Source organism: Mustela nivalis (assembly GCF_964662115.1).
Source record: "Mustela nivalis genome assembly, chromosome: 11".
Classification (NCBI taxonomy): Eukaryota; Metazoa; Chordata; class Mammalia; order Carnivora; family Mustelidae; genus Mustela; species Mustela nivalis.
Genome location: NC_139030.1, coordinates 86,291,694 through 86,305,632, shown reverse-complemented (window position 1 = coordinate 86,305,632; position 13,939 = coordinate 86,291,694). Strand labels below are relative to the sequence as shown.

At 50.8% G+C, this 13,939-nt stretch overlaps 1 protein-coding gene and 1 long non-coding RNA gene across 3 annotated transcripts in view; one reads left to right on the top strand and one right to left on the bottom strand.

Moving 5' to 3' along the window:
* The window catches only part of PNKD (PNKD metallo-beta-lactamase domain containing), a 60,980-nt gene that overhangs the window by 31,712 nt on the left and 15,329 nt on the right, over window positions 1–13,939 (top strand). The window contains exon 1 of one of the 2 annotated variants that reach the window (XM_082691533.1): window positions 7,999–8,409. The exons of the other annotated variant lie outside the window; for it this stretch is intronic. Coding sequence (XP_082547659.1) covers window positions 8,249–8,409 — 161 coding nt within the window. The 5' untranslated portion in view covers window positions 7,999–8,248. Of the gene's footprint in view, window positions 1–7,998; window positions 8,410–13,939 lie in introns of those variants that run through there. 2 annotated transcript variants of the gene reach the window in all.
* Window positions 2,650–7,125, bottom strand: LOC309844544. Its single transcript, XR_014300751.1, has 2 exons — window positions 6,828–7,125; window positions 2,650–3,428 (listed from the first exon to the last, which is right to left on the bottom strand). It is a non-coding gene; the product is annotated as an uncharacterized lncRNA (long non-coding RNA).

Sequence of the window (13,939 nt, the reverse complement as noted above, 5' to 3'; positions counted from 1 at the left end):
GCAGGGCAAAGAATGTACCAATTGGCTTGGACTGGTCAAGATGCACCCACCCCAGAGCTGGGGAGGGGCTCATTCAGAGGCTATGGCAATTTGGGGTGCTGGGCAGCTCAGTGGATTAAAGCCTCTGCCTTTAGTTCAGGTCATGATCCCAGGGTTCTGAGATGGAGCCCCACATCCGGCTCTCTGCTCACCAGGGAGCCTGCTTCCTCCTCTCTCTCTGTCTGCTTCTCTGCCTACTTGTGATCTCTGTCTGTCAAATAAATAAATAAAATTGGAAAAAAAAAAAAAGCTATGGCAATTCATAGCAGAGCTGGCAAAATACGGGTTAACAAGGGAAAAGGGCGGGGGAGTGGTGAATGGGCATTAATCAATGGGCAGGATCAGCCACACCTGTGTTGCTTTGCCTGCACGTGTTTTGTTTTGTTTTTTTAAGTAGGCTCCACGCCGAATGTAGGGTTTAAACTCTTGACCCTGAGATCCAGAGAGCCCTGTGACTGAGCCAACTAGGCACCCCACCACTGTATTAATTAAAAAAAAAAAAAAAATCTAGGGGCACCTGGATGGCTCAGTTGGTTAAGCATCCAACTCTCGATCTCAGGATATCACCACAAGTGGTGTATGAATACCCATCTTCCCATAGTCTTTCCAACATTCAGATGTTATTAGTTTGTTGTTTTGTTGTGGAGAAGGGGCAGAGAGAGAGAGAGAGAGAGTGAGAGAATCCCAAGCAAGCTCCATGCCCAGCGCAAGCCTGAGGTGGGACTTGATCTCATGACCCTGAGATCATGACCTGAGCCAAAATCATGACCCTAGATTTTATTAGTTTTAATCTTCTCTATTTAAAAAAATATTTTATTTATTTATTTCAGACAAACAGAAAGAGCGTGTGCACAAGCATGGGGGAGGAGCAGAGGATGAAGCAAGCTCCACCACTGAGCAGGGAGGCTGATGCGGGGCTCCATCCTAGGACCTTAGGAGCATGCCTTCAGCTGAAGGCAGACACTTAAACGACTGAGTCACCCAAGAACGTCCCTTTTTTTAAATTATTTTTAAGATTTATTTGAGAGGGAGTGACGAGAAAGAGTAGCTTACATTTTCTCGTGGGTTTTTTTTTGATATTTTATTTATTTGACTGAGAGAGAGCGAGAGAGAGAGCGCCTGCACACAAGCAGGGGGGAGGGGCACACAGGCGAGAAGCAGGCTCCCCATGGAGCAGGGAGCCCCGATTTGGGGCTCGATTTCGATTCTGGGACTCTGGGATCATGACCTGAGCCAAAGGCAGCTGCTTAACCAACTGAGCCACCCAGGTGCCCCGGGATGTCTTTAAGAAATTTAATTTAACTTGGGGCGTCTGGGTGGCTCAGTGGGTTAGGCCTCTGCCTTCGGCTCGGGTCATGATCCCAGGGTCCTGGGATCGAGCCCCACGTCGGGCTCTCTGCTTGGCAGGGAGCCTGCTTCCCTTCCTCTCTCTGCCTGCCTCTCTGTCTACTTGTGATCTCTGTCTGTCAAATAAATAAATAAAATATTTAAAAAAAAAAAGAAATTTAATTTAACTCTTAGATGTTAAGAGTTTAACATTTTTTCATGTACCCATTTATCCCTTTGTTAATTGGGCTCTTAGTGTCCTCTTATTTATTAAGGTCTTTATACTATAAAGGTCTTTATTATTTAATAGGTAGCTTAATTCTGTGACAAATTTTAGGCAAATATTTTCCATGTTTTTTTGTTTTGGGCTTTTTCTTTTGTGCATGCATGGTTTTTCTTTTCTTTTAAAGATTTTGCAGAGAGAGAGAGCATGAGCATGAGCACAAACAGGGAACGGCAGGCAGAGGGAGAAGCAGGCTAGCCTTGGAGCAGGGAACCCATGTGTGGGGCTGGATCCCAGGGCCCTGGAATCATGACCTGAAATGAAGGCAGACGCTTAACCGACTGAGCCACCCAGGCATCCCATGGTTTTTCTTTTAATATATGAAAAGCTTAATTTTTTTTTTTTAAGTACCTAAAAGGGTAATTGTTTCCCTTGTTAGATCTTAAGTTGCTTTTCGTCTAAGAGTAATAGATGCCTACTAAAAAAATTAGAAGAACTCTTCAATTGCTTTTTGCTGTAGAAAGTCTTCCACTGTCCAGACGTTGAACATGCATTTAAATTTCCTCTAATTGTATATGGTTTAATTTTATGTCCTTAACACTTTCATTCACTCAGTTCATTTTGCTGCACTCTGCCATGCACAGATCTAAATTGCTCTTTTCCAAGTAGCTCCAAGCATTGTGTTTCCAGCACTGTTACTAACTAACCTTTTTGCTTCCCTCTGGCTCCACCCGCTAGTGTTGCAATCATGCTGCATAAGGAGCAAATCCAAAACTGAGAAGCATACAACAAGCACTACTCTCTCATGCATCCATGGGTAGGTGGAGTTTCAGCTGATCTAGGCTGGGCTCTGCTAGGCTGGCTTCTAAACTGGGAGTGGGGTCAAGCAGGCTCCATGTGTTTTCCATCCTTCTTAGACCAGCAACTGCCAGAGGGATGGTCTCCTGGAAAAAGGCATTAAGAGACCAGATTCAATCACCATCACATATTTAAGACCTCTGCTTATATCATTGTCTGCTAACATTCCACTGGCAGAAACAAATCATAAGACCAAGCCCAAAGTCAGTGGTGTGGGAAAATAAATACACTTCACCTTTATTCAAATGTGCATAGTCACATGACAAAGGATGTGTTTACAGGGAGAGATGAATTAAGAACTGGGGTGGGGGGAAGAACTGAGAACTGAAATACAATCTACTAAACCCATGGAGACCAACTTTCAGGAAGCTCAGTCGTGTCATGATAAATGGCAGAACAGAATCCAGAAAGGGACCCAAAGTCAAGGGAGTTTTTTTTAAGGCAACGAGATACTCACATTTGCTCATAGGTTGAGGAAAAGCAGTGGTCAGGAGGAACACCCCTTGAAGGTATGAGCAAGGCTAATAGCATGTCCTTTAAGAATGCATATGGAAACAGCAAAATTTGTAGAGGGGGTGGGCAGGCACAGAACTTATTTCCTCTGAGAAGGATGTTGGCTGGAAGAAAGAGAACTGGAGGTGGGCCTGAGGTTTCCACTGGCAACTGGGGGTCATGAGCAGGCATCCCAGCAATGTCAAAGCTGTGTCAAGTATTCCTGTTGGAGGATCCCAGTGAAGCCTGAGCGGTAGAGACCCTCATTCACATGGGATGGCCATTTGTCTCCAGTCCTGTCCATGAGGGTGGAGCAGTCCATGGGCTGTCAGGCTGGTCCAGGCAGGCTGGAGCCTGGCAGGCCAAAGATGGAGGGCCCGGGTTGGGCAGCGAGTGGTTCCTCAGCTTCCTTCCTCAGCTGGTGAGTGGTTCAAAGGACTGAACCCAGGTTCTCACTGGGAAGGAAATGTGGGCAGGAGGAGCGGAGGGGCTGGGAGAAAACACAAGGTTTGAGGGGCCAGAGTTAAAGGAGTAGAGGATGTGGGGCTGAGGGGTCAAAGGGAAGGACACCGGACTTAAGATGTTCAGAGGGCAACAAGTTCCAGGGGCGTCCAGGCTGGGACCACATGAGGAGGCTGTTCTATTGAACCGAAGGCCTCAGAAGTAAGGTCAGAAGTGAGGTCAGAACTGAGGCCAAGGCAGAGTTCAGAGTTACCCGTGCTAAATGCAGATTCCTAGGCCCTGGCCAGACCTACAAAATTGGAATCTTTTGAGGAGAGGCCCAGGATTCTGTATTTTCACAATCTCCCCCGAGGGGTTCTTAGACTCCCTGAAGTTTGAGAACAGCTGAGCTGAAAGTACCAATGGGCCACGCTTGCTGTAGGTTCCCCCTCCAGAAGGCAGGGCAGCCAGAGGGAGGAAGGAAATGGAAGCCACACAAACCGGGGTTCCAGAATGTACAGCACAGCTGGTGGGAGGTCTACGGTGGGAGGGCGGGATCGGCGTGGGGGCAGCACGTATGAGGCTGGGCTGAGGCGGGGACAGAAAATCCTAGCCACCACTCCTGTGTCCGGCTGTCTTTTCCACGCTGAACTCACTTCCCCACCCCCGTCCAACAAGATGTCTCTTTTCTCTAACATTCAGACAGTGCCAACCATCTCCGCTCCTTCATGACCACTCATCGCCATCGGCGTCATCATCACCATCACCACCATTAATTCCCTGATTTCCTGACCACCAGCCAAGATGGCAAGTGGACAAGGGGCAGAGTTGAAAAACCCAGGAACCTGTGGGGAGGCTTGCTCTTCATGAGTTAAACTCTAAAACCCCCCCATCAAAAAAATAAAATAAAACAAAATAAAAAATAAAACCCCCCATCACAGGCCGGAATGACATGCTGCCCATTGTCTGACCCAGGTGATTAATGGGTTCTCTCCCAGGAGAGTCGCAGAGGCAAACCTTAGCCTTGGCAGTGCACCCCAAGCTGCTTGAGGGTTCCTCAGACTTGGCTCTCCTGCAGCCTTCCCTCATAGTAGGAAACACGGGCAGTCACCAGGCTTGTCCCACCTCTCGGTTCACTAGCGACCCTCCCGAGTGGGGAATGGCTTCTGCACATCCGTCCTGCAGGGACGCAGCCCACTTGGTCAGGATGGTCACAGGTTCAGCAGCAATAACCAAATTATCATTCATTCATTCTTTGTTTCTCTCATTCACTCCTTCGCTCACCAGATGTTTGTCACCTACTTTGAGCCAGGCATTGTGCACCCCCCTGAGAATACCGTGGTGCAAAGACAGACAGACCCTTCCCTGCCTTCACGGGGCTTATATTCCAGCAGGGGGACAGATGAGATCACAGAATAATGTCAGTGTGAAGGCGTGATGAAGGAAGTGAGCAGGATGGAGGGGTCAACGAGAGCCTCTCAGAGGGGGTCGCATTTTTTCTTTAATTGGATGGATAGCCTACATATGGTAAGTGCACACATTTTTAGGGCACCGTCTGGTGAATTTTCCCATTTGCGTAAGCCATGGTTCGTCCATCTCTGAACTATTGACATTTAGGGCTGGAAAATTCTTTGTGGTGGGGCCATCCTGTTCAGTGCACGATGTTTTGCAGTATCCCCTGGCCTCTACTTACCAGATGTCAGTAGCACACCTCCCCCTCCCTTTTGTGACCATCAGAAATGTCTCCAGACTTGGCCGCATGTCTTCTGCGAGGCAGTGTTCCCCCGTGGGGGGCTCCTGGGCTAAGCCATGTAATCGTCAGTCAGCTCAGGATACAGGCTGTTCCCATCACAGAGGGGCTGGTCTTTGAGCTCCGACCCAATGGATGAGAAGCTGCTACCTGTTCAAAGAACTGAGGGAAGAGCGTTCCAAGAGGGAGCATGAGCAAAGGCCCTGGGGTGAGAACAAGCTTGGTCCACCTGAGGAACAGTGTGCCTGGTCCATCTGAGGAACAGTGTGGCTTGTCCGTGGTGACAGGGGAGGAATGGCATCTGAGAAGGTGGAAGAGATAGGCTTGGCATCACTAAGCAGGGGCTTTGGCGTTAGGACATTACAAAGAACATTTGTCCGTATTTATATGCATCTGGTACCACGCCAGACACTGGAGATTCAAAGATGAATCAATTAAATTATACTCCCTGCTCTTCTGGAAGAGAGTAAAGTCTTCTAGACTCTTGAAATAGACATGTAAACAAATACACACACACACACACACACAGCATGAGGTACTGCATTGAAAGATAAACTTATGGACAAGACCTAGAGCTGGCAAAAGGGGCGTCATGCATAAGCCCATGCTGGGGTGGGAGGGTTCAAGAAGAACTTTCTTAAAGAGAGTGCATCTGATCTGAGTCTTTGGGGGAACAGAAGATGAATGATACTCCAGGCAGAAGGCACAGCAGGTCAAAATCTCAAGGGTGTGGATTCAGGGAATGACAAATGATAGATTCAGGGAAAGACAAGTAGGTGATATAAGATGTAAGATCAGTAGGAGGTGAATACTGAGACATCAGTCTGGCTGGGACAGAAGATTTCCATGGAGTGGAGATGACACTAGGCAGATTTTGGGGCGCCTGGCTGGCTCAGTGAGAGGAGCACGAGACTCTCGATCTTGGGGTTGTAAATTCAAGCCCCGCCCCCTGCATTGGGTGTAAAGATTACTTAAAAAATAAAAAGTAAATAAGTAAATAATAAAAGCAGATTCAGAGCAGACGTTGGAAGTCTTCCAGAACAGTCCAGGGGAGGAAAGGAGGCCTTCCTGAGCCCACGTGAGACCTCTAAAACACCCACCCTCGCTCCTTATGCCCAGCCCTGTCCTGGCTCCATATATTTCATAAAATGCATCTTGGATGATTATCTAATCTTGTCAGTGTGTGTGTGTGGCTGAAGATGAAGGCTTGGATCATCTTGTATTCTAAGCAGGCTCAGGCCTGAGCCTGCATTTCCTGTTTCAGATGACAGAGACTGTGTTAATTTCCCAATATAATGCCTCACCTGCAGAAAGGTGTGTTCACAGTGTCTTTTGATGAAGCTTCATAATTCTTCACTTTGCATGTACAGACCCAGACTTAGAGACATATGAAGTCCCCTGGCCTGGAAGGGACTTCTGCAAGGTAGCCTGCTGGTCTTGCCCAGTACTCACAGGTGGGGAGCTAATCACAGGTGGGAGCCTAATGCCATTCTACCTGACACTTGTTTATTCAGACTCTTGGTGGGCCAGGCTCCAAGAAGGAGCTGACCTATGGAAAAGGAGACAGAAAGGGAGCAGGCCATAGGTTCTGGCCCTCAGGATGTATCCATGTAAGAGAAAGTCCACATCTGGGGTTTCTGAATGAAACCAGGATTATGTGTTGGGATTACAGTTCCATTTAGGGATAAATCAACCCACCTCCTGGCTTTTTGGAAGGATGATGATGACGCCTCCAATTCATTGTGCATGATGAACCCATCCGTCTATGCTCTCCACGCTGGGGCCCCAGACATGTCCATCAGAGGGAGACAGTTCATGACTCGGGGGTCAGTTTAGCCAGCCTCCTGGGCCCATGCGCAGGCTGCAGGGAAGAAAACAAGAGCATGCCTCACCTGCTTCCCTCCCCAACCCCTCCCAGCAGGAGAGAGAGCTCACTTGACTGTTGGCAACATTTCTTTTCCTTCTCCAGCTGGGCCAGCCCTAGGGCTGGAGCCAGAAAGTTTTGCCAAATTTGTCGATGTCACCATGCCTGCCCTTGCATCCACTTCCCTCCCACTGACCTCAACAATTTCTGGAACCCATCAGGAAGGCAGCAGTGCAGGGGGCAGGAGTGGGGAGGGGAGGGGTAGGAATGGTGTGGAAATCCCACTGGGCTTGGAAGGCAGGGTACCAAGGTCTTTCTCCTGTCTCTGCCACCCGTTGTTGCCTAATCCTGGTTGAATCACGCCCTCTGACCTTTGTAGTCTCTTCTTATCCTTAATGGCGCGTGGTTTACAGGTCACCTGCTTAAGGAGGCCCTGGCCCATCTAAATTGGTCCTCTTTCCTCCTTATCATTGCCCCCTGCGCTCGATCCCTTTATCAGAGCACAGTTTGTAATCACACACAGGTATGTACATATGTGTGTGGTGTATATATGTGTGTATATAGATATAAATAAATGCGTATATAATTATGTTAGTTGGCTTATTTGGTTTGTTTCCCTGCCAGATTCTAGATTGCAGGCTCCAGGAATATAGTGGCTGTGTGTCTTTGACCCTTGCATCCCCAGTGCTTGGCGCAAAGGAGGGCATAGAATAGTAATTTAGTGAACAAATAAATGAATGAATGCCGTTAACCCACAGGATCTTCCAGGTTTCTTCCACCTGAAAAAGTTCGGTCTAGGGTTTCCTGCCAAGAGGACCATTCCGGGGCCTCTCCCAGAGTCCTCTTGTTGGGGGAAGGTGGGAGGATGTCGGGGGTGGGGGTGTGGAGGAGACGTGGGTGCGCGGACACCCGGCGAGCCTCGGTCCCCTCTCCACCTCTGGAGAGCTTGGACTCGAATCCCTGTAGGTCCGACGCCCCACGGGCCCCGCCCCCGGGTCAGTCGGCGGGGGCGGGGCCAGGCCGCCTCCAGCGGGTGGCATTCCGGGCTTGCGCCGAGAGTAGCGAGGGGGAGGGTTCGAACGCGAGTCGCAGAGTGGGGCGGGGCCAGAATGCCCCTCCTCGCCCCCCAGGCTGGCAGGGCAGGGGGCGGGGCCCTAACCCCGCAGATCCCCCGCGAAGGGGCCTGGGCCGAGCCGTCGCCTAGCAACGCCCCGCCCCGCCCGCCCCCAGTCGGCCGCGGGCGCCTGCCCCCAGCATGGCCTGGCAGGGCTGGTCTGCGCCGTGGCTGTGCGTCTCCGGCTGCGGGCTGCTGCTCCTTGTCCTCGTCCTGCTGGTAAGCCCCCGCAGCTGCCGAGCGCGGCGGACCCTCCGCGGCCTCTTCATGGCGCGCAGCAAGCGGCTGCTCTTCCGAATCGGGTTAGTGCCGGGCTCCGGCGACGGGATGCGGGGCTCGGGAAGGCGCGCGCGCAGGGGAGAGGGGACCGAGAGGCAGGGGGCGGGGGGCGGGGGGCGGCCCGAGGGTTTGGACGGAGCGAGGGCTGGGGCATCCAGAGCCAGAGAAGAGAGAGCGAAGAGGCGGGCTGGAGAAGCCACTGACTTGGGGGAACTGAGCAGAGCAGGAGTCGGGGGCGGGGGGGCCCGGGGGGGAGGCGCTGGAAAATTGGGATGGGCTGGGGAGGTATTGGAGGGGCAGGCCAGGGTGGCCAGGGAAAGGGGGCATCTGGGGAAAAGAGCCAGCTGAGGGGCCGGAGACAGGGAGCTGGAAAAGGAGGGCAGGTGCAGGAGAGAAGGAATGCCTCAGACCATCAGTGTCACTTGAAACTGCCAGCTGCTTCCATGTGTCCCTGTCTTTCTCCCCATCACCCAGCCCCCCCCCCCCCCCATTCTGTCAGCTCTTTCTCCCAAGCAAGAGTCCCAACTCTGCAGGTCTGTCTCTTTCCTTCTACTCCCTACCCTGGCCGGTGTCGGAAGGCCAGGCTGTGAAATCCAACCCTCCTCAATCAGCTTGGGGAAGTTCATCGACCTCCAATGACTTTTTCCTATCCCCTTCCCCCAGTCCTCACTCTTTCCTTCTCCCTACTTTTCCCCTTTCCTGGGCTAGACTAGGGGGCTAACCAGCTCTGATCTGCCATGGAGACACTAAGAGGCAGGAGGGGAACCACAAGAAGCTTCCTAGGGCCCCAAGCCCTTCCCGCAGCCAGCAGGCCTAGGGGACAGGACCTCAAGCTTGAGGACAACTATGATGGTGATGGGAACTGTGGGAGCCCTGGCCACTGGCCAGGTTTGGGGGAGGGCCTAAGGCTGGGAATTTCCTGAGCTTCAGAGAGGGTACATTGTACAATTTATCCCTCCTCCCTAGACCACCTCTGGGGCTCCCTGGTGGCTTAGTGGGTTAAAGCCTCTGCCTTTGGCTCCGGTCATGAGCTCAGGGTCCTGGGATCAAGTCCCGAATCTGGCTCTCTGCTCAGTGGGGAGCCTGCCCCCCCACCTTTCTGCCTACTTGTGATCTCTGTCAACTAAATAAATAAAATCTTAAAAAAAAAATGAAGAAAGAAGCTTCAGCCCTAGGGTTCTACTGAAACTCAGTCTAGGGGGTACAGATACAAGGGCTAATTGGAGGAAAAGTGGAAGAACATGAGGGGAGACAGAATCTTGCATGGGTGCGGCTTTGGGGCGTTCACATCTCTAAAGGCTTGAACACTGGTTGCATTTTCTTATAAGATTTTTTTTCTTTCTTTCTTTTTTTTTTTAAAGTAATCTCTACACCCAACATAGGGCTTGGTGCTCAAACTCACAACCCAAGATCCATAGTCACATGCTCTACCCACTCAGCCAACCAGACATCCCAACACTGGTCACATTCTTGATAATGCTCCAAGTCACCATTGCTCTGCAAAAAGCATTAAATAATGAGATTTACAGATATTTACATAATTTCATGTTTGGGACCTAAAAAAAAAAATTCCCGATAAAATTTCTGGGAATTTCACAGCTCTGTGTGGAGATAAATTTTTAAATTTACTTCTGGTTTTCAAAATTAGTCACATTAAAGTCATACAAATAGCCTGAGGAAGTGGAAAAGAAAGGTTTCCACAAAGAACTGGAATCAAAAGTTCTGGAATAAGAATTTCCAAGATCGCCTTCTCCGAATCCTGAGGGTCTGAGTATTCCTAGAACTTAGGATCTGGAAGTTTCCAAATCTCAAAACTTGGAATTCTCAGAGAACTTCTTCGGAATTCGGTTTCCCTATTGGACTTTCCTGTCTGGATCTCCTTATTGCCTTGGAATCAACTCCCCAAATTTGCAGAGCAGAAGGGCGTGCCTGGAATCAGAATTCCAGATCCTGCCCTTCCATGGTCTGGGAAACAATCAGTTCAGTCCCTTGGGGGAGAGGCTATTGGCTGCTGGGAGGGACAAGGGGGAGTGAGCAGGAAATGGTCTGGGGGAAATGGGCAGGTGTTGTTACTGGGGGTGGCCTCCAGGAAGGATGGAGAGGAGGGGAGGTGTGGGATGGGATGGGATAGGCTGTGATGGGAAGGGGCAGAGTGCAGGGGCACACTCCACCCTAAGCATGTGGTTGGGAGGACCCCAAATGGAGGTTCCTTTGGGGGTTGGAAAGCAGGTGATGGAAATACTAAGAGAGGAGCAATTATTATCATTAATAACAATCATCACTGGTGTTGGACGATTTTATCAAGGGCTTTCCTCAAACATAATTACAGTTGTCTTGGGGCGCCTGGGTGGCTCAGTGGGTTAAAGCCTCTGCCTTAGGCTCAGGTCATGATCCCAGGGTCCTGGGATCAAACCCAGCATTGGGCTCTCCGCTCAGCAGGGAGCTTGCTACCCCCCCACCCCCCACCGCCCGCCCCACCCTCTGCCTCTCTGTCTACTTGTGATCTCTGTCTGTCAAATTAATTTTTTTAAAGATTTTTTAAAAAATCTTTTTTTTAATTTTTTAAAAATCTTTAAAAAAATTACCGTTGTCTTGGGATGGGGATGAATGGGCATCATGGATTGTATATCTAGGCTAACCTGAGATAGACACACACACTTGGGGACTCGGCAGGGCACGGGAGACAGGTAGTACATGGCATGTGGGGTTGGACAAATCTGCTTTTGAGTCCTAGGTTTGTTGCGTAGCAGCCATTGGATCTTGAACAGATAACTCAGCCTCTCTGTACCTCGGTTGTCTGCATTTGTAAAATGGGCATGGTGATGGTACCATCCTCATGGGCATCCCATGAGGATCAAATGAAAGTATGCATAGAAATGTACAGGGTTTGGCTCATAGTAAGTGCTCGGAAATGTTAGCAATGGCTCATTCTCTAGCATGGAGCATGGCTGGGGGGTGGGGGCGGCAGGCATTGGCCAAGGTTCCTTCAAGAGCTTCCTTTCTTACTTCTCTTTTCCAAGACTGTCCTGTCCACCCAACCCTCAGGAGATCCCACATCCCTCCATTCCTCCAGTGAACTCCTAACTCTTCTGGGTTGGGATTGTGGGATCACAGATAGGAACAGAGTCTGGGTGCTGCCCTCAAGAAAGAGGGGAAAGGAGCAGGAACAGGGACCCAAACCATGGTGGGAGGCAGGACAGGACAAGTTCCCCAGGAGTGTCGGGGGTGCCTGAGGAGGCTGGGATCGGGAGCGTGAGACCCTCCCATATGTGCCCCCTGCTTTGTGCCTCTGTTTCCCTTTTGCTCCTTTCCCTTCTCAGTGGTAGTCAAGAAGGATTGCAGAATGGGGCCCTGAGCAGAGCCTCCTCAGAGGCAGGGGTGAATAGGACACAAAGCTGAGCTCATCCAGGGCTTGGTACATCTTCCACAACTGGGAAAGCAGATGGCACCCAACCTTTGGGGGTAGATAGTCCTAGCTGCCAGAGCCCTTCTGCACTCCCTGACTAAACCCCTTCTTCATTCCTACCTAGGCCGAGGGGGTCTTTCTTTCTTTCTTTCTTTCTTTTTTTTTTTTTAAGATTTTATTTATTTATTTGACAGAGATCACCAGTAGGCAGAGAGGCAGGCACAGAGAGAGGAAGGAGAACAGGCTCCCTGCTGAGCAGAGAGCCTGATTTGGGGCTCCATCCCAGAATCCTGGGATTATGACCTGAGCCAAAGGCAGAGGCTTTAACCCACTGAGACACCCAGGTGCCTCTGAGGGGGTCTTTCTTGACTCTCCTGAACCAACTGTCCCTGGGACAAATCTTGTTTGCTCTATTTCTGCAAGAGGAACCTGCTTCTCTGGGGCCTGTGAGGCCCACTGGCTTGATTTCAAGGAAAGGCAAGAATCCTGAGCTGAGGGCCTCAGGGTAAATGACCCACCTGCTTGTGACGGAATGAAGGCTTCGTGGAGGCAGTGGGCTGGGCCGTCCCCAATATGGCCTGTCCTTTTCCTTTCGGCCGGCCTTTGGGACCTTGGGGAGCTACAGCCCCAGCATCCACAGTGGCCCCTCTGCCGCAAGGTAGTTTCCAAAGCATGGCTCTGAGTGGGAACCCCCATCCCCAAGCCACATTGCCTACAAAATGGAGTTGACACCCCGACCTAGGCCTTTGGGACCCTCCTTCACCCCTGCAGACCTACCCAGTGTCATCTTCCGCAGGCCCTGAGCTCTTTCTACACTTCCTTCTGGGGCCAGTCAGACCTTCCTTCCTCTGTCTGTCTCTACCTGTCAGACGCTGTTGCTCGCTCAAAGCTCACCTTCAGAAGATATCCAGGCACACCTGTTGGCTCAGTCTGTAGAGCATACGACTCTCGATCTTGGGCCCCATGTTGGGTATAGAGTATACTTAAAATAAATAAATAAATAAATAATAAAATATCATCCCAAATCTGAATACACCTATCCCTGCTTCCGCTGTTGTCTCCCTGGGCCAGCCCGGGGTCCTCTCCTGCCTGGCCTCGTAAACTGCTTCCTTTGGCGTTTGTACCCCCAAAGTGTTCATAGCACAGCAATTAGAACGAAACCATTAAGATTTAAGTCAGAAGTGTGCCATTCTCTGCTCAGATCCTTCCAGAATAGCTGAAGTCCTGTGTGACCAGCCAATCCCCAGCCCACCTTTTGTGCTCTCTCCCTGGCGCATTCTGCAGTGCCTCCTTGGGCCACTTGGCTCTTCCCCCAAACCCTCTAAGACAGTCTTACCTCTGAGTTCTTCCACTGCTGTTGTCTCTCTCCAGAACCTTCTTACCCCAGATGGCCACGTGGCTTGCTACCCTGCTCCCTTCAGGTCTCTGCTCAAATTTCACCCTACTGGGGAGTCTTACCCTGACAACCCCATATAAAAAAAAACAACGCTCACACTCCTGGGCTCTATCCCGGGGAACCTGCTTCATTGTTCTCCGTGATACATAGCACCATAGGGCATCCTATGTACTGATTTGTCTGTTGGTTTATTGGTTTCCTCGCCCAACCAGAATATGAGCCACAGGAGGGGAGAAATTTCTTCCAGTAATGTATCCCAGTGTCCAGAACAGTTCCAGGCACACAGCTGGCCCTTGTTAAATGTTTTCTGAGTGAATGAAAAGCTTGGCACAGGTTCCATTTCCTCCGTGAAGCCTGCCCAGGCTCCCCAGTCCAAGTTCATCTCTGCCTCCAGCGTGCCCTTGGCTCTGGCTTTCCCCTTAGAGCTTTCACTGCCCATCCTGGTTTGTTCTTCCATTAGGTTTCCACAGGTCAGACTCCTAGCCCAGGGAACAGGACCCAATCAAGAGGGCTGGCATTGGGGGAGGGAGAGTAGGGGAAAACTGGATGGAGTCCAGGGAGGGCTGTGAGGGCTGCGGACAGGCATGGAGACTGGAGAAAGGCCCCCATGGTCCCCCGGGGCAGGCCCCTTTCGACCACGCAGGTGCTGCCCCTCTCCGGGGTGTGGGGAAGTGCCCCCCTACTCCAGCCCTGCTGGCAGCTTCAGGAAACTCCCTCCCTAGGGCCTTTTTAGCTGTCTCATTATCTTCTT